The 25,024-nt window shown below is 40.9% G+C and overlaps 1 protein-coding gene across 8 annotated transcripts in view; it reads right to left on the reverse strand.

Moving 5' to 3' along the window:
- MAST2 (microtubule associated serine/threonine kinase 2) overlaps window positions 1-25,024 on the reverse strand; it is a 163,788-nt gene that overhangs the window by 99,912 nt on the left and 38,852 nt on the right. For 4 of the 8 annotated variants that reach the window (XM_048946858.1, XM_048946856.1, XM_048946855.1 and 1 more), the window contains exon 4: window positions 23,671-23,757. The exons of 3 other annotated variants lie outside the window; for them this stretch is intronic. In XM_048946858.1, coding sequence (XP_048802815.1) covers window positions 23,671-23,757 — 87 coding nt within the window. Of the gene's footprint in view, window positions 1-23,670; window positions 23,758-24,381; window positions 24,617-25,024 lie in introns of those variants that run through there. One more of the 8 variants, XM_048946863.1, reaches the window with a different exon arrangement.

Raw genomic sequence — 25,024 nt, forward strand, 5'->3', positions numbered from 1 at the left:
CCAAACTTACTTTTAATACATAGCACATAAAAGATCGCAGATATAACTTCATTTGAAGATTCCAACTTACACATTGCAGCCCCAAGAGTTGTAGATGTGGCGCAGAAGCACAGAACAAGCAGCAGAAAAGACTTGCTCTCATAACAGTCGATATATAAAACACAACAGCAATAGCTTCAGCAGGCTGTCAGATAACTGACTCCCAAAACAAAGTAGCAGTCCAAATGTATGGACCAACTACACACAAGCTGAGATGCATGGTAGACTTCTGCCTTTTATTTAGGCAGGCTATAGCTTAAAATCTGAGAACTAACATACTTAACCAACTCCAAATCTTTATTACATACATTATATTTCTGCACAGATTAGCCTGCGGGAGAGGAATACTGGGAGGAATAACGTGCACAGCTTAGACAGCTCATTAATCTTTCTCATTACCTAATTCTAGCTTTACAAGGCCACAAAGCAGATCACTGATCCAGGCTGTGTGCAGAGCAGGCTGCCAGCTCTAACTGCCACCCAAACAACAGGAGCAGCATTCACAATGCTCACTCATTCTGCCAGGCCACGCCAGCCTGAGAAATTTAAGTCCGAAGGTCATGCTGTGCAAAAGTTTGGAAGATGCAGAAAGGAGCGTCATCTCAGAGACATACAGGAGCACACTATTGTTAGACACTGCTCTGTAAACTATCCTGTCTTGACTTGCACCAAAAATTCCTTCAAGACTGGGCATGCAGTGACCCCAAGGAAACGGTCACAGCTGCTAAGGATGCCAAGAGCGTTACAAATAAACCCCATTTTATTCCCTCTCCCATTGGCTCGTACTAATATTAATCTATGATTAAGTCGGTTGTCATTTCTACAACACACACATCTACTCCTTAAAAAGCTGTTTCCAAACGAATTGACAGTCAGCTTCAGTACTACCTGACCACTTGTTTTATTTACAGAAATCATCAAGTATCTTCTGTTCAATTTATAACTGAGTACTCAAGCCCAGCACTCACGTGGCTTACCTTGCACAGAAGTTCTATAAAACAGTGGGTATCTCATGTGAAAACTTCTGGGGCTGCTCACCAGCTCACATCCATTCAGTGCATTGGTGATGCAAGCGTGAGCAAGGATCAGTGGTTACAAAGAGAACTGCACTGAAATTTGTAGTTTGAGAGAACTCTGATAGTGAAGATGGACCCAGAAAGGTTCACCGTCAGCTCAACATTAACACCATCATCAGGCATCTCATGACATCCAGAAGGGTCCTGGTTGTTGTCAGCTTTGCCTCTCACCAAGGCCTCAGTCATGCGCTATTTGGGAAGCCAACAGGCAGGAATGAAGTCAGTTGTGGCCTTTTTCCCTCCACATTAAGCTGAGACATTTGACACAGAATCACAGAACATTCTGAGTTGGAAGCAACCCCCAGGGATCACCGAGTCCAACTCCAGGCTCTGCACAGCACCACCCACACCCCAACCCCACAGCTGAGCTCCTTGAGCTCCAGCCGATTGGGGCCGTGCCGCTGCCCCAGGGATCTTTGCAACCACGTATTTCTCAAATAATTTAGGTACCAAGAACATCTGCATCAGACCTCTGAGCAGCCCCTGAAATAAAACCAAGTTTGTTAATATCAGATCTCTGAGAAAAAGCCCCACGGCAGAGGAACAGCACTGCTCCTCAAACAGCCCCCACACTGCAGGCGTCCCCCACCCTGCCCAAAAGCTGCACCACGTCCCTTCCACATAGATCACATGAGAACACTCTCAGAAATTGAAAGCATAAGCAATCAATTTTAAAGATATTTAGTCATTAGCCCTAAAAGGGATTCCAAGCATATAAAGCTCCCTTGCCTTCATCCCGTTTATGACTGATAGCATCTGTAACCTCACGAGGCATCCATTAAGTTCAGTAGTTAATTACATCTGCTCTGAACGGACGTTATTTAGAGAATAAGCAGATGTAATTTCTCATTGCTTTGCTAATCTGCACGAGGCACTCCAGCTCACCCCTCTCCAATCTCTGCTTCTCAGCAGCCTCAGGGCAGCAGGGACAGGAGGAAGGTGGTTGGTTTTGCAAAGGAATACAGACAGTCTGTGCTTTATGAGGACCTCCATGTGCTGGGCACCGTATGAAAGTCTGGAACAAGCAGGTACCCACCAGCACTTGTATCTCTGTGAGCAACCAGCAGAACTCTTAACTTCTTTCTGTCCTCATTAGTGAATGGTGCAATACTGTTCACGCGCACCGGGCTTCAAATCGTAGCCAAGCTGAAACCTAAATCCTCCATACAAGTAAAGGAAGAAAGGGCTTTACTGCTTCATTCCCAGATAATATTTACAGCAAAAGCAAAGAGCTACAGAAAGTCTGTAGTCGTGTTACGAGCACAGGGAGCGACTGATCCCCTGGAAATACAAGGTGCGACTCACCCAAGTTATGCACTAAGTATTTCTACAGCTACCTGCTTAGAATTCACTCTAGAAAATAGTAAAGCAAACATTAAAGTGAAGCAAGATCTCCCACCAGCTCTTACACGTATACTCTTAAAGAGATGCTTTATTTGCTTTGAAATACCTAAATGATCATAACAATTAGAAACACCTGGCAATTAAATGTTCTCCTCGGTTTTGATCACGTAGAAGAACTGTAACAACACCAACCCCATCCTTACTGTAGAATGACAGTCTTGGGCTACCTTCATCTCATGGGAACACTGCTCCCTGCCATGTTCACATGGGACAAGAAGGTGGAAAATAGAATGCAAAACTGCAAAGCAGTGCTAGGCCAAACCCAAGATTAATGTACAGATCAAACTGAGCGTGGTGACAGGTTTATACCGATGTACACAGGACAATTTTGGGCTCGGAGGGGGCAGAGCCTATCTTGGGAAAGCAACATCTATTGCTTTCGAAATGAAAGTCTGCAGGGCTGGGAATTGCAGGCACGGCCTGACCTCATCCCTGGGCATATTTTTAATCAGCCACAGCCATGCTGTTTTTCAGGTATATTATAAACTGTGCAAATGTCAAGTGAATTAAGGTTTTTCAGCTCTCTGTGATTTCCCATATGAAGAAGCACGGGATCTTTCACAGATTTATTTCTGAACAACCTCACATTTAATACAGTTGGATAATTCAGACTTCCTTGGTGCCAAGAGATCTGTTTCAGAGCAAAGGAAAATTCATCCCCAATTACAGAACAAGTAAAATGCAGACGCGCTCTCAAAGCAGATTTGAGAAACTGCAGACTGTGCCTAATGACTTTAGTTCTGATGGGTGATTAGTGTGCTCTGTAATGGACTGACAGAAACAGCTGATTCTATTACAAGGACATGTTCTGGCCAGAATTTTCTCTCTGTTGCACTTAAATTATAAATATGTACTCTCTTGAAAATATATGGAGACAAAAGATAGGAATCAATCTCTAAAACTTCTGCCTTCTGTCTTCTATAATACTTCAAATTAGAACAAACAATGACTTCATCACTGGGAAAAGACTTTCAAACATTCAGAACTGTCTGCACAGCCATTATTCTTCCGTACTACAAAGCATTCAGGTCTCTTCATCCTCCACACCTTCCGGCCCTCAGGAAGGAACTGCGAGGTTTGGGCTCATCCAGGTGTTGGCTTCAAAGGCATATTTTAAGGAATATTCCACTTTGTACCTACAGAAGAAATTTACAAGATGTGCACATTCATCAGAATTTGCCATTCAACAGCTCTTCTCTATGAGCAGGGTTTAGAAAGTGGCTATTGCTGGAGCTGACAGATCACACAGCAGCACGCTGATCAGTGTCTTTGTTCATAGTTGGAGGTTCAATTCCAAACCTGCTCACAGCACTCAGCTCACATTGGCTCCTGGGTAACGAGCACAGTGGCTTCATTTCAAAAGTCGTTAACACACTGTTTTCAACTGAATGTCTTCAAGTACTTTGAAGGCACTGGAATGCCAGAACCGAAGCCCATACGCATCTCACACAGCCTACAAAAAGCCAAAGGTGGAAAAAGTAGCACATAAACCTCAATATAGGCAAAACAAAGTACCAGAATGGTGCAATCACAAAGAAATAAAAACAAAACGCATGCTATATATCTCTAGGCAAAGTTGCTCACAGCTGTTTCTTCAACAGTTTTGTTGCAATTTTCATCTGCCCATCCCACTCTAACAATCAGCCCCATCCAGAAGCATTTCTCAGAGCAGAAGTGAGTTTTGATGTGCTTACCAGGAGTGTCAGAGGATTTTTTTTTTATATAAAAAGCATTTGTAGTAGCTGTTAAAACTCTTGATTGTCAAGGTAACTGTTAATAAAATAAGAATACTCACTGAAGTGTTAGTATTTTTGTTCGAGAGGGACTGGACTACGAAGAAAAAGCCAAAATGCTCATTCAGTTTAATGACCATCTGTGAAGAAATAACCCGAGTAACTTACAAAGAAAGCCTTTCCAAGAGCAACCTTCTACGTAGTGTGCTGTAACACACTGTCTTCTCCATCAAGGAAAACCTTGGTTTATTTTGTTTCAGTGTTTGACTCCTTAATCCACGCTCAGACATGAATGCGTTCTCTCAGCCGCTGTGGCCGATCCTGTAAAACCATTCACTGCCTACAAAAGCACACCTGGATTCAATTCAGCCATTTACTTCTAGATTTAGCACTGTGTTCACCAATGTGTTTCATTTCTATAAACAGTTTAGATACAGTAGTTTCCCCATACTCTGACTGCAACAGGTTCAAAGCTCTTGGAATGTTTTCACTGTGTAATTTCTCACAAACTAAAGGCTCAGCAAAGAAAAGCAAGGAGGATGATTCCCATTTAATCTCCTTCTTCAGGATAAAACATTACTCCAAATCCAGCTCAGTATTTTCAGCATGTCAGTTTATTCATTGAATGGTACACCCTCCGTCAAAAAATTTCTGGCTTTAAGGTTTACTTCTAACGTGGATCTGGTATTTGCTGAATTCAAAATTCTGATAGCAGAAAGCAAGACCACTGTCTAACCCAGAAATTACGGATGGCTGGTAGTAGGAAGATTTAAGCATCATCTATAATAACCCCAAAATAATCCTAGTGTCGTTTCTGGGGTTATTGCAGATTTACATACATGGTAAGCAGCATTCTCAACATCTTAAAGAGTCTTTTCTCTTATGTGACAAAAAACCCACAGGTTACAAGTAACACATTTACAAAGATGCTTTTCCACTTCTATCAGTTCTCCACCATCTTCTTAAGTAACAAATCAGACTTTTTTTCTGCCCATCATTTATTTTCATCATTGTTTTCAACTGTTCTAAAAAACATCAGCTGGATGTTTAGGAGAAAAACTGAGATGGCTCCCAGGGATGGGACCTAACAGAGGTCTGGCAAAAAAAATACATATCCTCAGAGGGAAAACCACTATCTTCTCTGGTGTAGCTCTGCACCACAGGGCTCATCTCCCAGTGCAAGTGCCCTGCTGGAAAAATTTCAGCAGGAGGTAAAGCAACCAGAAATAATAATCTCTCTCTATGCTGAGGCTGCCAGAATCCAGCCAGTGTTTGTGCCTACTCTGCCTGCACTGCTTGCTTAAAAACTAACAGGCATCACAGATGAATACAATATTATTTTAATTTTCCCAGTAATTCTAACAGAGTACTTATAAGCCTCCTTCTACCCAAGTTTAACCATAAATGCAGATGTACGCAGCATTTCAATGCACGCTGATTCTACAAAGCAGAACGTATACTGCAAAACAAACTATGGAGCATCATGTGCAAAACATCTAACAAACAGTGCTAAGTCTTACTTTTAAGACTAAATACTTTGAGTCTTGTTAATTTTTATTATATTGAATAGCATTCCACTGCCTATTCAGTTTTAAAGAGATAATGTACAGGACATAAAACTAATGAAGCAAACGACTGACAAAAATAAAGTAATATTTCCAAACATTCGTACCAGGGGAGGTTCACTCTGGATCTCAAGAACTTCTTCAGAGGATATGGTCAGGCACTGACATAGGGGGTGGGGGAGTCCCTGCAGGCCTTTCAGAAATGTGTGAAGAAGGCACTGAGGACACGGGTTAGCGATGGGAGTTGGTCAGCCAGGCTGATGGTTAGACTGGATGATCTTGAGGGGTCTTTTCCACCATGAATGATTCTATGAGTAAGATTAACCTCTTCCTGGCCCATTCTGCTCTCATTGAGCAAATCAGAAATAAGCAACATCTATTCAAATCCTCGCTTTTGGTTCTCTTGTTCACTGTACGAATTATACAATTACTCCAACTCTTCTATTCCTGAGCAGGCTAAGCATTCTCAGCATCCCTCATGCTCACACAGAAAGCTGGGTAACGCTTTCAGTGTGCAACATATGGTGCATTAAGGACCAAAAGAAAAAAAAAAAAGCAGATCAGAGATAAATAATTGATTTTATTATAGCAAAATGCTAGATGAGACTTCAGTGTTTACTGTTAAGTCCAGCACGCAGTACATTAGTCTATACTGCACAAGAGCAAACATCTCTAAAAATGTGAGGAATTCATTAGGTGAGGAGTCAACACAATGCCAGAACTGATACATACACCTCTAACTACTCGTACTCCACAATAAAGCCAAACTAACACAAATTTTAAACATAAAAGAATCACAGAATGGTCCGGGCTGGAAGGGACCTCAAGGATCACGAATCTCCAACCCCCCCCCACCACATGCAGGGCCACCAACCTCCATATCTAATACCAGACCAGGCTGACCAGGGCCCCATCCAACCTGGCTTTGAACACCTCCAGGGATGGACGGGGCATCCACAGCCTCTCTGGGCAGCTGTTCGAGCACCTCACCACTCTCACAGTAAAGAACTTCCCCCTGACTTCAACCTAAATCTTCCCTCCTTCCACTTAAAACCATTTCCCCTCATCCTCCTGTTATCTACCCTTTTGAATAGCTGACCCCCTCCTGTTTATAGGCTCCCTTTAGGTACTGAAAGGCTGCAACTGATGACAATGTACAGCTGGAAGCTGGAAAAAAGGCAAGCAAGTTGATAGGCAGCATCAAGGACAGGATGGAACTTAATATGGAAATTACTATAATACCATTAGCTCAGTCAGAAACATATCTGCTGCTATGATGCCAGGCCAGGCCCTGGCCATGCCATTCACACAGACACATCCCAGGTCCCTCGCTGAGATAGTGCTACTGTGCTTAAAATTAATTTTCCTATGTAATACGTGCCTGGAAACTTGAGGGGAAAAAAAAAGGGACAAAACTATCATCTGGACTCTGGGCACTAAATCTAAGGAGCAAGTTTTTAAAAGAGAGCAAATAATTAGTCCTTCTAGCTAAAAGAACAGAAGTATCTCCAGAGGTTTGCAGCATGGCAGTGCGGGCACAAAAGCTGTGCAGCCTACGTCCAGAGCAGGAGTATTCCCAATGCTACAGAAAGAAAGTAACTTTCAAAGGCTGGCAGCCATCATCTCAGCAAAAGGAGACTGGCTGCAAGCGATGACAGCCTCTTGGATTCATTGAGTAAAATCATCGGAAAATTCCCATGGAAAGAGGGCTGTTCAGAACAAAGGACAATGCTGGCACAAGAACTGATTCACAAAACGGGTGCATATAAAAGTGCTGGAAACTGAAGTAAAAAGTTTCTAATTCTCAGCTGACCACATTTCTGAAACCACTGCAACATGGATTATGAAGCACCTACGCTCCCTGTGATCCTCAAGACATCCAGCTGAAGAGAGCATACGCATTAATCCACTCGTGTATGTACACACCATGCACAACAGCGACACACATGCACATAGTGAAATTTCATTTCCTACAAACATGTAGGAAGTTCACACATTTTAACGTGGACACATCCAAGCTTCAAAGAAAACAGAAGAGCAAATCTTGTTTCAATGCACTGAGAAAGCACAGACTCTTGTATTATTTGAAACACACCTTCTCTTACAACAGAATTCTTTCTTTGGAAAACAAAAGGTTTAAAAGCCACAGGTTTCTGGAATGTGTTTTCTAGATATGCAATCTATGGAGGCGTCCAAAACCAGCCTGCAATATATTTAGCAGGCAAACTGCTAGAGCTTAGTACAAGAGGAATTTTCCTAATCTCCTTAAGAACACGATATTTCAGCGGCAACGTGGCTGCTGCTGTATGCCTGTGTTTCTCTGCACTAAGACTGTTTATTTTTTGTTTTCTGTTCACTCTGATTCTCTGGGGGGATTAATTATTTTTTTTTCTTTTTTGCCCTCATGGTAGGATCATTTTATCATCTGATTTTACGGCTGCCATTGCCATTTTCTGTCGGGATGCTTTGTTGTTTGCTTTGTGGTTCATCGCCAGTGAACCCTCTCTAGTTATGTACAACCTTCTTGGCTTTTCAGCTCCACTCTTAATGCACTTCAACTTATCTTACGAGAGAGATGCTGCACAAGTACCAGCTCCAGTTTTCACTGAGTGAAGACTACAGGAGGAGCCTGCCAAGAATCCAAAGGTTTTCTTTGTTAATCTGACTCTAATTCCACTGGCTGTTACTGTCAGTGGTTATTTAGGGGTTTTGCAACTCTAAACAGTAAAGCTTCCACTATTTAAAAAAAAAAAAAGAAAGAAAAAAGGATGAGCACCTTAATGTCAATTATGAAAATATTTAAATTTTAACTTGGTTATTATTAAACTTCACTTTACACATTTATGATGCAGACTTTGGAAATACACTGGGTGATTAATCTCTACCATTAATAATGCAATGAAAAGAAAGTGGCAGATCTCTCACGATCAGCTCAGTTCTGAAGACGCAAGCTTTATGAACTGAGGAAGGATCACCTCAGATCATCTACACCGACTGTGGGATGTATTTTCAATGAATCAGAACCTTGTAGCACTCCCAAAAATTAAAACTTTGTATACTTAGAAATTCTATGTTGTTCACCACCAGGGGACAAAGAGAGTCTATACAGTCTTTGGCTACTCTTTCAGTATCAGCTTGTTATGTATTGAGCACCAGAATGTAACCACACACTTAGAAGAAAAAAGCAATTTCTTGTAAATTGATATTGCTTGTTGATAGCTGGTTGCCTTCTGCTTTGGTTTTCTCTGTTATAAGCTTAAATTGTGCTTAAATAGTACTCTTGTTGAATATTTTGCTGCCAGTAAAGTTCTAATGCTTTATGTGAAGCCAAAGTTACCATCATAAAACAAAGGGAATATTGGCTGCCCTTACAAAGTGCAATGAACTTTTTTGCATTGAGATTGTCACTGAAGAATAACAGTCTTCTTTCTCAATTAAATCCCAAACTTTCTTGATTCTGTAATTGAGGCTGCAGTCAAACCATTGCAAGGATCAGGTAAGGACAAGAAACAAAGCAGCCTCTCAGTTCAGAGGCAGAAGCTAGCTAGATGCACAGCTGCATGTCTTTTACAAGCCTTACTTACATTACACTCATTAACTTTGTCAACACTCTCCTGCTCTGGTGAATTCATCTGATGTTGAAAGCTGATTTCTGTTGCTATTTGTTCTCAGGTTGCAATTCCATCAGATTTGCAGCTATGTCTTTCATCTTCCAGATCAAAATAGTACAGATGAATTTTTACCTGAATCAGAAGACCTCACTCACATTAGTAGCACTAGCACTTTTCTTCTAACGTTAATAGTATTAATGTTTGTATTTTTCATCTCGATCCAATACTGGCTACTGATCCCTTGTGATAGTTTTACTCTGTTTACAGTCAATCCTGGGGAGCTTTAAGCATGATAAATGCTTTAGTGCTTGCTTGACAATCACATTCTTAGTAGGAAATTTTCATGAGCTGAGCTCCACGTGACGATTTCATATTCCTACTCAAATAGCTCTTACACAAGTTCTTTAAGGCATTATGATTCACATTCTGGTCTTTCTTACGCTATTTAACATATGTCAAAATAAATAGTAGAAAAATCCTTCCAAATTAAAAAGAGTATCTGCATGGATATTGCACAGACCTTTATCAACTAAAGCAGTATTTGAAGATTTCCATTCCAAAGCAATTACCACTCCTGCAGAAGAAAGCAGCTGATGAAACAGGGGGCAAGAAAGATCAGTACTTAATCCATTATCACATCCCAGTAATGCTAATCTAGGTGTAAGATTAATTTGGACTTCAAACATATTAAAGCAGCAAAATAAGATTTGCTTCCAGAAACGTTCAAAAGACAGTATATCCATACGATCAGCTTCAACTTTTATTGCAACCTTTCTTCCATTTGAAGCCAATTTATAAATCATCTTGGAAGGTAAAAAGATAATGCAAATAGCCCACAGAAGCATTTTGAAGGCTCAAACATGGATTTTAAAAATGCGAAACAGAACTTCACTAGATCTTAATTTTCTGGTGAAGCAAATAAAAGACAAGAAAAACATTTCTCAGTAAATCCCTTTAAGTGTTTTTCACATAAAAAAATATAAAATGATTTAGAAGTTCCTATGATTTTTCTTACCTTTACTTTGAACCTCTGCCCAAGAACTTGCCTGCTACTCAGTAATTTGACTTTGAACACAAATGGTTTAGGCAGCCTGATCTTAGCAGTTGAGCATCTAATTTCTACACCCATTTTTATTGAACAACAATTCAGTAATCCATCACCTTAATTCTCAGTGCTAGTGGTGAACAACCTCTAAACACTGTACTGTTACTTTGATTTTTGCTCAGTTTATTGATGAAAACTGCCTAGCAGATTTGACAAACACCTTATTTTGGGTTTCAAACTGCTCAGTTTACGTACCATTGACCCAAGAAAGAACTCATCAGTGTGAAACAGGGAGGTGACAGACACTGCTGTTCAGTGTCCTTCTGAGCCCTTACAGCACCTACCACCAGCCTCCCAGACCTCAGGACCCATCTTCCAGCCTGCAGAAACCTCCTGCTGCTTATCACAAGTTCTTCTATCACCTGGCCAATATCAGAACACAGCTTCCAACACGCACTGCTGCTTAACGCTACATTTACTAGAATTCTCCTTCACTATACTCCATTTAGAGGCACATATGCCAAAACCAAGGTCTGGCAGAATATGTTTATTTTCAATTTTGCTAATGTTTTGCTTGAGTTTGGTTTACCTTCTGCTCGTTGTGTTTAATTAAAATGTGATTTCCTGTTGGTTTTGCTAGAAAATCCAGACAACAGTTTTTAACCATACAGCACAAAGAAAGGTAACGATTCAGGGCTGGCAGTGGGTGGGTGGTCTCTCTGTTCCTAAAGCTCCCTCCCTTGGTTTACCTTTTCAATATTCTCATTATTCTATTAACTCATTGCTTTACTTAAAACAGACTTCCTCTGAATTTTGTTTAAAATTTTAACCTTTGAAAACCAGTGCCACGTTCAGTTCTGTGGGTGTTTATCTCCACTTTTACTGATCCCTCTGCTGTATTTTATGATCTTCAGAGTCACTTTGACTCCCTTGTTTGCACTTTCCAAGCAGGAGCCTTTAAGTTATGCCCTGTTTGGAAAACCTTTACTCCATTCAAGGAATTAAGAGGGGTCTCCTGCTACAGCTTAGTATATATTTACATGTACTTTTATTCTTTGCATCATTTCTCATTTTCTGCTCCCATGCACTCTTTTGGCCACTATGAAGTGCTACAGAAGGAATCACAGAATGGCCCGGGTTGGAAGGGACCTCAAGGATCATGGATCTCCAACCCCCCCCACCACATGCAGGGCCACCAACCTCCACATTTAATGCTAGACCAGGCTGCCCAGGGCCCCATCCAACCTGGCCCTGAACGCCTCTAGGGACGGCATGTATCAACAAGACACATCCCAAACATAAGATTCAGAAGGGAGAAGAAAATAAATGTTCAATAGTAAAATGAATGTTATTTCAAACTGATTTTAAAAGTTAGCATGATTTCGTGCATCTGCTTGCCTAGTTAGAAGACTGTGAGAAAGGGTATAAATGAGAAGATCTGTAACAGACCAGTAAAACCATACAGTTCTGCTCTGCATTCTTCCAAAATACTGGATCTAAAAGCAGTTTTTAGCTGTAACATCAACCACTGTTACGCCAATGAAAAGGTTCCATTCCATTTTTTCTTTTTTACATCTGACACACACCAAGCAAAGTGGCAGAGAATGGGGGCTGACATTTAGGAAAGCCAAGAGTTGCTGATTTTATTTCCTGTACTCATACAGGACGATACGATCCTTTTACCTGCTTGTAACACAGCCATCAAATAGGAATTCCATTTGTTTACAGGAGTTCTACTAGAGAATGCTGACTCAGCACCTGCAGCCGTGTGAGCATTTACTGCTCTCACATACAAAGGATGGGGAAGAAGGGTGGGTGACCCCACATAACCATTTATTTCTCACAAGATGACAATAAGTGTATGCCAGTTTTTGGTTCATGAAAACAAATACTGTTGTGGCTTTTTTCCTTTCTCCTTTCATAAAATAAAAAAGAGCCCAATCAATGAATTCCATAAAAACACTTTCCAAACATCCAGAAACCCAGCTCACATACCAGGGGAGCTTATTTTTATTTTCAGAGCTAAATATCTTGCTCTATTTCTTTTCCCCCTTCAGGAGAGCAGGGGGGCTCTCGAAATACATAACAGACTTATTTGATTGCTTTCTCAAATTTGCCTCCCAGGAGCAGCAATCTTTCACCAAGAATATCGGGGAGAAATTGAGCTGACTAGCTGAGAATAAACAAATATGCAACAGCTCCATTTAAAGCATCACTTCTCCCCCAGCGGTCAGACTTCACTTGCTCACTGCACCCTGCTGCCAATACTTTGAGTTATTGCTGCTAAACTCCACAGTTTGCAGGCCTTAGCACTTCAGGCAATAGGACAAACAAGTGCAGAGCCCCTCTTCAAGCCTTGTTCTACAACAGGCGCTATTCTGATATGTTGTTCAATCTCACCTGCGCAACACTTGCACCTGCACACTGTAGCTTAAATGTACAGTATTGAAGGGAGATGCAGCCCCCATGAAAAGGCTTTTTGCCTAAATAGCAGAATTTCTGTAAATTTGAAAATAAATAAATACACATTTCCTGACATACTGAGTTTTACCCGATGCTACTGAGCGGCACATAGAGAGAAGCAGGACAACACAGGTTACAAGAACAAAAGGTACTGTGATGTTTTGTTTAAAGTATTGGTGTCTACATTAGTGGTATTCAAGATCAATTGTACTTTAGGCAGAAACCTGAGTCATCTGAAAGTTAAGGAGAGGAATAAAAGCCATACGCTGATTTTTTTAGACATTAGAAAAACGTATCCGTTTCTAGTTGTAAGGTGAAGGTAGTAAACCTGTTTGTCAGCCTCAAATCAGCTCCAAAAATGCAATAAAGAAACAGAAATCACTTCGTCCCGTAACTGACCTGGTACAAAGCAGGAGAACTGCTGCATCTCAGAAAAGTCAAAGCTAGAAAGCAGTCACAGGCCACACAGGAACAGAGTTAACCGCCCAGAAAGTTACTGCAAGTCCTGCTGTACCATAAGTGCTATCTTGTCTTTTATTTTTTAACAGGAAAAAATAGCAGTTATCATGTGATACGCAGACGCTACGCAAAGAGATCAAGTCATTTGTGTTGCAAATAATACAAGGAGCTATCATTCTATTAAACCTCTGCTTCAGTTTCATGCAGGTTATGGAGAACTAACTTCGAAGGTATTCTGTATTCACCTGGTGTAGGGAACCTGCTTTGGCAGGGGGGCTGGACTCGATGATCTCTGGAGGTCCCTTCCAACCCGTACAATTCTGTGATTCTGTTTTTTCAAGTACAATTCAGGTACAGGGAAAGTTGGCAATTCCCAGCAGTTACACATGAAGTATCTCTCAGGATTTTATTCATTTTTTAATCTTATTTTGCTTTCACCTACCTACAGCCATCTCCCAGCCCTCTCAAAAAGGAGGAACTCTCCTACCATCCCATTTTTAGGTAGCTCATTTCACTAAGATTGCTGTGACCATTCAAGCAGGCAAGATACAAGCTATTTCTCTTGATTCATGGTAAATCAATGTTATGTTTCCAGCACCACACAACTGAATTACATCTATTGCATCTGCTGCTGAAAGCTCTACGTAAGGCCATGTTTTTTCTTTAGTATTTCATTTTTATCAGTCCCAACGGTACAGCATTGCATTCTAAGTTATATTATGCCTTAACAGAAATGATTTTACTACATCACTCCATCATCTGTCTAAACTTAATCAAGCACAACATTGCTTTCTGAAACTCCACAGGAGTCCCGTATCCCTGAGGGGCTTTCTTCATGGTAGCCACTTTAGAAGAAAAATATCAGCTCAGCACTGTCAAACTATTAACATTTACAAGCAAGCAGTCACCAGCACAGCAAAATTGTTCCCTCATATGCAGTTGTTAAAAAAAATGAAAACTTTTTTGCCCACTTCAAAACAACAGGTTTTGGGTGTTAAATGTTTTGAGATACAGAGTGCTACAGAACTGCCAGGGTTAAATGTAGCTCTCAGAGATTTACAGCCAAAAGAGTCAACAAGTGGAGAAAATGAAGGCGCAGAGCATTCACACTTAAAGGGAGAGAAGACAAAAGCCAGAAAAATAAATACTTAATAACTTGAAGCCATTAGAGAGAATAATTCTCACACCAGTCCAAAATGCAAAATCACTTACACTCCTGTTTAAGTCGTGCCCAATCTTCTTCTCACCCTTACCTCGCCCACAATCCACTCTTCTGGCCTTTAAATTTTGTTCTGGCTGTTTAAGATCCCAATCCCCTTCTAACAGGTATCCAAACATTGCCCCCAGAGGGGGAATCTCTCTTCCAGTCAGTACACATTCTTCTACAATTATCAAAAACAAAGTTAAATTACACATATGTTACAGAGAAGGAGATCACTATGTACCCCAAAGCTACTTTAAAAAAAAAACAAAAAACAAACAGCATGGAGTTGGAAATCCTTCCTAATAGGCTGCGTCCCCCCATGTTTCCGGGAAGAAGAGCAGGGGCTTGGCTTGCTCTATTCATGCAGCCCACAGTCAGACCCAGGATTTGAAAGTCACAGATCGTGAGACAAATGAAGCAGAAAGGACCTTTTGCATGGACTACAGTAACCTACCTCAATGACATCTGATATCATCGCATTTTTTTGGCTGCCAGTACAAGCGACGTTTATTAGCCTATGCTGATATAAAACAAGTGATAAATGTCAAAGTCAATTAATATGTTCTTATTTTGATGAAAGGACTTTAAAAGTAATTATATGAGGTTTAAGCTATGCCATACAAGAGGCAGTAATTATATTCATCCTCATTCCAAACATGATTTTATCATGCTAATATCCAAGAACATTTTGGAAAGAGAAATCTCCAGCTACAAACGCATCTGTTGTGCTGAAACAATCTGATTGTTAAAGAGCATTGCCATTAGCAAAATGAGCCATTTACAGATTTGACTAAAGATAGGTTAAAAAAAAAAAACAACAAAAAACAACACAAAGTTGAACCACTTTCCATCCTGAAAACTCTTTGTCAGCATTTGTAGGAAAAATGCCGCTAATTCCAAAGCCGCCATTTTAATGACAAATCCCCAAAGACAAACAAGAATAAATAAATAATTGCAATCACTTCATAAAGAATAAGAATCCTTAATTGACTATTGCTAGAAGTGGAAGGGAGGTGGAGGAATTGAATATTTATTCACTATGTTACATAAAAACCTGTAGTAGAACGCTCCATTCAAATACCTGCAGCAGACTGGGAGGGGGGAAGAACGGACTGTTACCTTCCAGACACAGCTGTCCACTGCAGCAGTTGTATTGACAAGGACAGTGAGGTTGAGTGTTAGAACACAGACCACCAAAATGTAAAACAACACTTTTTTTTTTTCTTTACTGGGTAACGTTCTTGATCCTTAAAGCAATGGGAGAAACTTCAGAGTTTACTCATATAGAAATATTTACATAAATTGCCATTTACTGTGTAGTTACGATACATACAACAATTAACCTCAGACTGAAATTAGCTTTCTAATATTCTGTTTTCTAACAAATTCACATGAAAAGATGCAGAAATGTAGCAGTCATTTTTTAAACTCTGAATCACAAGAAGTGCTTTGTTTTCCGAAAAGAGAAAATGATTTCAAAGCCCATAAGCCACTATTAAGGAAGTCTGCACTGCATTCTTTGTGATATGAATACAATTTTTTTCACAAATATGAGTAAAGTGAAAATGCCTATTTGTAAAACTAGTCAAATAAATCATTTCCATACACCTGAATTTTGTGTATTTTGGTGGCTTTTGTTTCATGCAGCAATGAAGTTACATTATTTACCCACTTGACAGTCAAGAAAAACAAGGTGAAACGTGACCACTCACAGCCAGCAAGGTCTGAGTAGGGCCACCAACAACCAACCTCATCTCTCTGATTCCTGAAGCAGTACGTAAACCTTCAACAGTTTGCTCCTGTAAGTGAAATGGCCTCTGAAGTATATTCACAGAGCTGACAATTCAGAGAATATCCAGACAGCTGAACACCAACCAAGAGCAGTACCTGAACTGCCTGAGTTGAAAGCACCACAGCTGCACTGCGGTGCCCTGGTGGGCACAAAGACTGTTCCTCACACAGCTGCTGAATGAAGCAATCCAGATGCCTACCTCCTCTCCCTGCCGTGCCAAGCACACACACCAGAAACATCCAGGAGATGCAGCTCTTCAAAACAGACCCTATTTGAGGATTCAGTATGACATACTTGAGAGAATAACAACTAAATACCACCGAGACATTCCACACAGCCATTTTGGTGTCTATCAGTTACTCTGGTTGTTTGTTTTTTAATAGTAGCTTCTAAATATTTAAAAACAAAACAACCTCCCAAAGCCTATCGTGTTCTGCCTCCAGAAATGCCCAAATCCCACCAACTCACAGAAGTCCCATAAATACCAACAGTTTGCATAGAGCAATTTGAAGTACAATAGAAACAACAACTAAGCCATACAGGAAATGCTGCCACGTATTTACAGCTGGCTGTCAATGCCTCCTGACATTTAAGATAGCGTTTCCTAGGTGTTGTTAAAACATCACAACTCATCATATACTTTTGGCATTTATTTGTCTAGTAGCCAGGATTTACAAGTATTCAAAATGCTGAGATATTTCATCTTTATCCCTTGAAAATACAAGGCTACTACCTGCCCCCAATCAATCCTGATAGCTTTTCAAAATTAGATTTCCACTCGGCATGTTTTATTCGGGTTTCTTTCTACAACAACCACTGCCCTTTAGCACATGAGAGAAACTGAAGAGGCAACCATCAGCAGCAGAACTGACAGGAAAATAACAAAAAGTGCTTTAACCAATTTCAACTTGCAGCCTGATGACATAAGCCTAGAAGCAAAATCCATGCTGCCTCGCTGCAGGACATAGCTTCTCATTAAAGAGGTAAGCGGGTCTGCGTAAGCAGTGAAGGCTATTAAAGATAAGCAGATGAAACAGCACAGCAGCAGCACGTTCTGTTGCCATGCTGGAGAACAGGTTTTTTGTTTTGTTCTGTTTTTTAAAGATTTGGGATTTCTGTCACTAAGCAAGAGCAAAAAGAAACTATACTGACCCACGTGAAGCACCCCAGCAGCTAATGGCTAGGAAAGGAAGCAAAAGCTCCACATGGCAAGCCCTGTGACTACCAGCAGCAGCACAGACAGCATGGCAGTGTGAAAGTTCACCACGAAGATGCCTTCAAGCCAAATGTTGGAAAAAGATTTTACAGTTTATCTTTGGGAAGAACCCCTTTGTCCAGCACCTCCTTGTAGGCAGATGCACACACAGCCATTCTTTCTTGCAGTCATTTGCTAACAAAACCTTTCTTCCTGAAGCAGAAAAATTAATTACTGGTATTTTATCTTTTCACACAAGCAGAAAATAAAAAGTTTCGTTCAGCTATACAAGCATTCACGAAGTCCTTGCTGACAAACTGAAAGCAGTTATTTAAGCATAACGATAGCAAATTATCAGACCAATTTAACAACACCCTGAAGACAGCAGCTAAATAGTATCTTTTCCGTCTGAGCAAACCATTTAACCTTTTATCCTTGCCCATATCTCAAGGACATTTTATTCTGACAAGCTTTCACATTTTCCCCTCGGTACATTTCCTATGTCTTCAGAGCAGATGCCAGAAGCATGTGCTGCCCAAACGCGGCGCCATTTCCTGCTCCACTGTGAGGAAACCACAAGCAGCAGGTCTGGAAAAGCCAGCCAGTGTGCCAGCTTGTGCCAGGCAGGCACCACGACAGCAGCAGTGCTTCTCACCAGCCATCAGTCCTCCAACGCCCTGTAGTTACGTATGGTATAAAGTACAGCACCATGACAGTGGAGCTGCGTGACAGAAGCTGCTTATGATACAACCAGCCAATGAATCCCAGCAGCCTTGAATCAGCAGTCTGTGTTCCCCAGACCTCCCCCACGCCTGATTTTTACTCTCTGCGAAGAAAGCATTAGGATTTATCTTTAGAATGAGAAACATCCCTCTGCTGGTTTTACATTTGGTTCTATTTTAGCCGAACGTGCTGTGGAGTGGAAAACACCAGCCAAGATAAACACATCAAGTAATGTGATGTGCTCTGTGTTTCACATCGGCACCGAAGCCAGTAAAAAAAGGCTCCAACAAAGTAATTTAAATAGTTGAACTTAACTCGAATTTCAGCACTATGTAGGAAAACACTGATGCAGAGAACGCTGGTGTTGAGAAGGCCTGACCACATCTGAGTGCAGCTCAAATACCACAAGTGCTGCAGATAATGACTGACAAGCATCTGAAATTTGACACACCACACTCTCCATTACTTTCCTTATTTGCACTTACAAGTAAGATTTTTCGGACAGAAACTCTAATTTCTTACATATGTGAGAAGAGTAAAAGCAAACATACAGCAGCTATTGTAAAGCAATTCTCTGCCCATTTTCACTCTGAGATGACGTTCAAAATACAAGTTCATTTTCACAGGGACTCAAACATCCCCAAACATTTTTTTCCCTACTATTTCTCTACACGTATGAGCAACAACAAACCCAGATAGCCTCAAACATTCATAGCCACCTTCACAATATAATTTACATTGTGATACATAAAAAATAAATAAATAGAACCACACGCACAGCTCTCTGCCCAGTACCGTAGAAGCAGCTCCACGTCTGCATTACCACTTGTCCCTAGGGAGTAACTTGTGTCAGTAGTCCAAGTTCATTAGCCAAAAAGGAAGTCCACAAATTAAAAGAACGTTCCATTATCAGAAGCACTTTCTTGGTCCTCCATCAATACTACCACACAGCTATGTCAAACTGGGGGCGCAGCATGTTTGTGTACACACACACACACACACACACACACACACACACACACAGAAATACATCCCGAGAAAATCTGGTTTGTTCTGGATCTTCATTTCCACTATTTTGCTATTTCTTATGAGCAGTCAGCACTCACTGTTTGAGACCAAACAGAATGCACTGAAAACAGACTGAACAAACAAGGAAGGTGATATATACAGGTCATACAAATATACTGATTTAGCCTATAGGAACAATTGCAGCTTCTTTAGGTTATTTGCTTACACCACACGAGGCCATTTACAGCATGGATCACAGCAGAAGAAGGCCCCCAGAGAAGAGAAAGTACACAGCAGTGATCTCGAGTGTCTTTCAGGTAATAGAGGTAACAGAAGCATGAGGAAAAAGCGCACATACATTTGTTAGGGAACTGGATGAAGTGGTGACGGCTAATGGCTTATTTTAATAGGGCAAAAAGAACTGGATTTGAACAAAAAACGCTGCCTGTGAGGGAAGAACACAAGGGAACCTGAAAGTCATGCACCGCAGGTCCTTCAACAGGTAGCCACTGAAAATGAGAAAGGAACAGATCCAGGGTATTTTCAAAACAACTGGAAAGAACAAAGCGAGAGGAACTTCAGAAACGCTGCTGAAAAGAAGTAACAGCCTCATTTGAAATTTCTGTTGTTTGAACAAAGAGTTGGGAGACAGGAAAGGCTCCTGCTCCTTCTGATTGCAGGCTCCTGTACAGCTCTCAGCAGTGACAGAGAAAAGGGAAACAAAATCTCTGTTTGCTTTTGTTAGGCAGCAGGAATAACACACAAAATAAGCATTTCATCACATTTAGGCTGAGGACTCAGTTGCAGGAAGCCAGAGAAAGACTGAAACATCACCAGCAATAAGCAGGAGTCCACTAAGATGTCCAATGGGCAGGAAGATACAAAAGCAAAACAAAACCCTAAAACATTGAAACCTTGGGAAAACCAGAGTAGCACAAGTCTAAATCCACTCAGTTTAAAAATAAAGAATCTCAGGTTATTGAGATAAGGCAGAAACACTGTGGTCACACAGTTCTGCTGAAAATAATTCATCTGTTTGTTTCCATTAATCTGCAAAAGTCAACTTAGATGTGAAATAGTACCAGCAGGCTGACCAACACATTCTTCTCTATCAACTAAATATAAAGGAAATGAGATTTTTCACAGCACAAGTGGGTAAGTACCAGAACAGGTGCCAAGAAAAGCTGCAAATTCTCCATCCCTCGAAATACTCCAAACCAGTCTGAACAAGACCTTGGGCAACCCGATCTCACTTTGGAATTAGCAGGGCTTTGAGTGCAGGGGTTGGATTAGAGGGCCCAATTTAGGCTGGGATGTTTATTTCAAAAGTCACCAACATCCTGATTGGAATGGGGAAGTAATTTGTTTTCACCGGTGACTTTCTACCACCAAACCACCAGCACCCTGACTCCCAAAAAAGTAATTAAAATGCATTGCCTCAGCAGAGCCAACACAAGTCAGTGGTTTTGTAATTTTTCCCAGGGAATCTTTTCAAGAGTCACTTTTGTGAGCCACAATTTCTCCTAAAAACACCCCCAGCAGTCCAAGATGGAAAATAAATCCAGCATTACCTTACTCTTGGTCTTGCACATCTGCCCTACTACCTGCTGTCCTGTGAGTGCATTGTCTGAAGCATTCTTGGTGGAGCTGTGAATTACACCTACATAAGCACACGTCATTTACACGTACCTACACAAGCACGTACAGACAACAGCCCTCAGAGACTGTAAACATGGAAGGCTACTAAAATTATCAATTCCACCACGCTGCACGTGTTAAACCAGTCCCAGCACGTCTATTGCTGTCACCAGCAGACATTTGGGCCCCTCCAGCCTCACAGTGCTGATCAGTGCTCGCCTGAAGCACCCTGATGAATTTCACTGAGGAAGAGCATCGCCTCCCCAGCTGTCACACTCACAAGGAGGAGAGATGCAGTGCTCAGGCTGCAGGGTGCCTCACCTGGCATTCATCACGTGAACTGCTTTAAGATCTACTAGCACAAGGATTTCTTATTCTCCTTCCCCTCCTTCCCCCCCCCCCCCGTTTTTTTTTTTTTATTTTTATTTTTATTATTATTTTTTTAGAAGCTTCTCTGTGAAGCTTTTAAGATTATTTTTGGAATTAATTAGCACAATCATTGATGTGGGATGAAAACCATTGCAATACACTTATCCCTCATTGTTATTATGAAGATGACTGCTTTGGCCAATGAGGTGTTAGTGTGCCAATCCTGCGTGGCACAAGAGCACACCGAATTAACTTTTCTCTTCTCTTCCTTCACAGTACGCAGGCTTTAACCTCAACCACACGCTTGAAGTGCTGACAGCAGGCAAAGCTAAACATCACCAGAAGCACATTTACCATGAGACACTCCACAGAAGCCATGGGGATCTCAAGTCTAATGGTGTTATTCCCTTCCCATGACCTGCCATGATCGTTTCCAGCTCAACAGCAAAGTAACGTCTTCCAGAGCAACAGAGAAAACAGTTTGGGTTGCTGAGACCTTAGGAAAGCTGGGGAGCTTTTTCTGTCCCATCAGAGGTGCAGAGAAACAGAGGAGAGGCATATTAACTCAAATTCTTCATTAAACTTGCAACATCCATGGGTCAGTTCCAGGCCTGTTGCTGATCACAGAAATAACCACAGGGTCTGCCCCGACGTAGCAGTTCACTCCATTGGTGTAACAAGCTGCCCTGGCTTTCCTGAAAACACTTAGCATATTTACTCAACTTTAATGTGTTTCTCACCATGCTTCAAAACTGTAAGACTTCTTGAGTGAAATCTTTACCAGTGCAATTAATGTTATTCTCCAGTTAAACCTCCATCTACATTGTCAAAACAGACTTTCGTTATAGAAATATCCCATCCCAAATCTGTGATACCATAAAGAATAAAAATGAAGAAAAAACATATTAGAATTTTTTTTTTTTAATTTTATTTCCAGAGTTGAACCAACTTCTTAGATAGCATTTACTATTAAGGAAGGTATGAAATATTTTACTATAATTTTTCCTACTAAATATAATAACCACGCCCCCACAGATGCAACATCTCAGACATTCTAAGCTCACATTCTAGGCTCTGAACAATCAACACATAGGGAACCATTTAGATTTTCTCTGGTCAGGAACAATTTTCTTCACAAAGTCCCAAGTAATGAACACATCATCACTGAAAACAATAGTCCCAATCCTATATACTTCAGTTAAAGAAAAATGGAATGCAAGATGTTTTATGCTGAGCAAATGAACTAGCACATCATAGCAGTGCTGTGATTGATGCAGCACATTACGTGAAACTAAATCTCAGAAAAATTAATAGGCTGGCACAAAGAAAAATCAAAACGTACAGTAACTAAAATGGTGAGACAAAGCACATGCAGGTAGTGCAACAGTAACACCCTGATTACTTTAAAGCGTCCCTAAACTATGAATGGTAGCATTTCAAAATGGTGAATTCACTTGCCTCAAAGGAAGTGAAATTAACTGTGCCTGTCAGCTGTTTTGTTTATTGTTTAATGGACAAGCTTCATGGTCTATAAACAATTATTTATGCCAGCATGTATGTAATAGGCTATATCACATTACAATGCAAAAAAAAGGAATATGGTGCTTTCAAGCAAAAATTGATTCCATTTCCAGTTCACACCAGATTTGGGAGCTCTCTCACTTCCAGCTGTTTTACTCAGAGAGAATCGGCTCTGCTGTCACACCCCATTGACACTGACACAGATCACCACATTTGTCACAGCACTGCAATTTCACAAAACTTCACTGGGATGTTGAAGCTTAAAACAAAATGCAGGAGAATCTGTGTCAATGTAATGACAGTTACGTTGAAAAAATAGATAAAAAATAGATATTGAAGAACTGCTTTTCTGTAGCACTGCATCTGTATTTGGATTGCTACGCATCTGAAGTAATAAATAAGCATAGCTCTAATAGATTAAAAATACTCACTCTGCTTTCTCATTTAATTTCTAAGTAACGCTCAGCTAAAATGGCTATTCTGAGGCAAGTCAGAAAAGTCACTTTGCAAGGTTTAAAATACCTCCAAAAATCAAAGTTTCAAATAGAGGTAAGCCTTACAGTTCAGACGTTGCCTCTTTCCATAAGAATGTTTTTCAAAAGGCTTTACAAGACTGAAATTTAAAGCAAGTTAACAAAATGTATTTTATAACTTCATGCAAAAATCTTACTTCTACTGATGAGTATACGTGTACTAGGTGAAAACAAGCAAGCTTAAATGCTAGCACTGCACACATACTGACTTGATTTACCATGAAAGACTGTCATCATTTCTGAGAACGCTGACGCTGCAGGCAGCTGGACAAAACAGACAAGTTGCACTTACCTGCAGCCCTCTCCTCCGCAGAATACTGGAGTCATCCATATCCCCGCGGCGCTGCCTCCCTTGCTGCTGGCCAGTTTTGCTCCCTAACTGTTAGAGAAGTCCATTATTTTCAAACTTTTTCTCCCTCTCCGCCCCTCCTCCATCCACTCTCTAAAAATAGGACGCGGTCTTTCGCTCCCCTGTCATGAAGAACTGCAGCCAGGGTCTCTGACTATTTGTCTGTCAGTTTGCCTGCCCCTTTTGTGACAGATTTAGCAGGTCGCATTGGAAAAAAATCTGTTTGACTTCCCTAAGTCTTTCCAAGGTTGGATGTCTCTTTCCCTTCATATACACAACTGTCCAGAAATGCATAATAATCCACAGCTCCACATAAGGCCGAAGAGTGGAATTTAATTCAGATCCCCCACACACTTATTTCTGCTTTCTTTCCATGTACTTCAGCTACATAAGGGATCCGCAAACTGCAACAGCTGCCTTCAGTTACCGATCATAATAAGCTCACAAAATCCAGGTCACATTTCATTAAAAAAAACCTGAAAAACCTGCACATTCACACAGCTAAAAAATTCATTCTGTGGACGGAGAGGGAACGGAGCTATTTAAAATTAGGAAAAAAAAATCACAATGAAACAATAATAAATTTAATTTTCCCAATTCTGAATTCCTCTGCTCCTTTGTATGACAAAGCCCATGTCAGAGATACCATCGCACCCTCTTTTGTTTCTGCTATCTCTGAGGTATGCTGCTCTCCTTCTCACACGCAGCAGGCACGGCGCATTCTTGAGCTTCTTGCTGAGATCTTGCCTCTCTTAGGTGCTGAAGGCTCGGGAACACATGTTGCAAGTTCTGAACACGTAAGAATTCATTCACCTATTCATCACTGACAGAGCTGTCTTAAGAAAGCCTTCCCTCTTCGTCATCCATGGCGGAAAGGCAAAAAAAAAAAAAAAAAGAAAAGCAGCCCTCAGCTGAGAATTCTGCAGCCTGCCCTGCAGTTTCTGTTTGCCTGTACCTTCAACTCCAGCAAGGTCAAAAGAGACTTTCTCCCTTGCTGTACATTATCTACATTCGCGTATTAAAATAGGAGCTGTGTTGAAAAAGAAAAGGTGTTAGGAGCTGCAGCTATTGCAAACAGCCCTGGAATAAACAAAAACCTAGATGCATTCATCCCAATCGCTGAGCATCTCATGGAATCTTTGTGCTACCCCTGTCCTTCCTCTGGCAGAGAGGGAAAAAAGGAAATGCTGCAAATATCGCCAAGCGCCGCAATGACCTACAATTTCTTAGCGGAAAGCTAAAGCAACAGATTTCATCACCAGATAAAAGCTTCAGAAGAGCCTATTTATAGCTTCTG

Source organism: Lagopus muta, chromosome 5 (genome assembly GCF_023343835.1).
Source record: "Lagopus muta isolate bLagMut1 chromosome 5, bLagMut1 primary, whole genome shotgun sequence".
NCBI classification, from domain to species: domain Eukaryota; kingdom Metazoa; phylum Chordata; class Aves; order Galliformes; family Phasianidae; genus Lagopus; species Lagopus muta.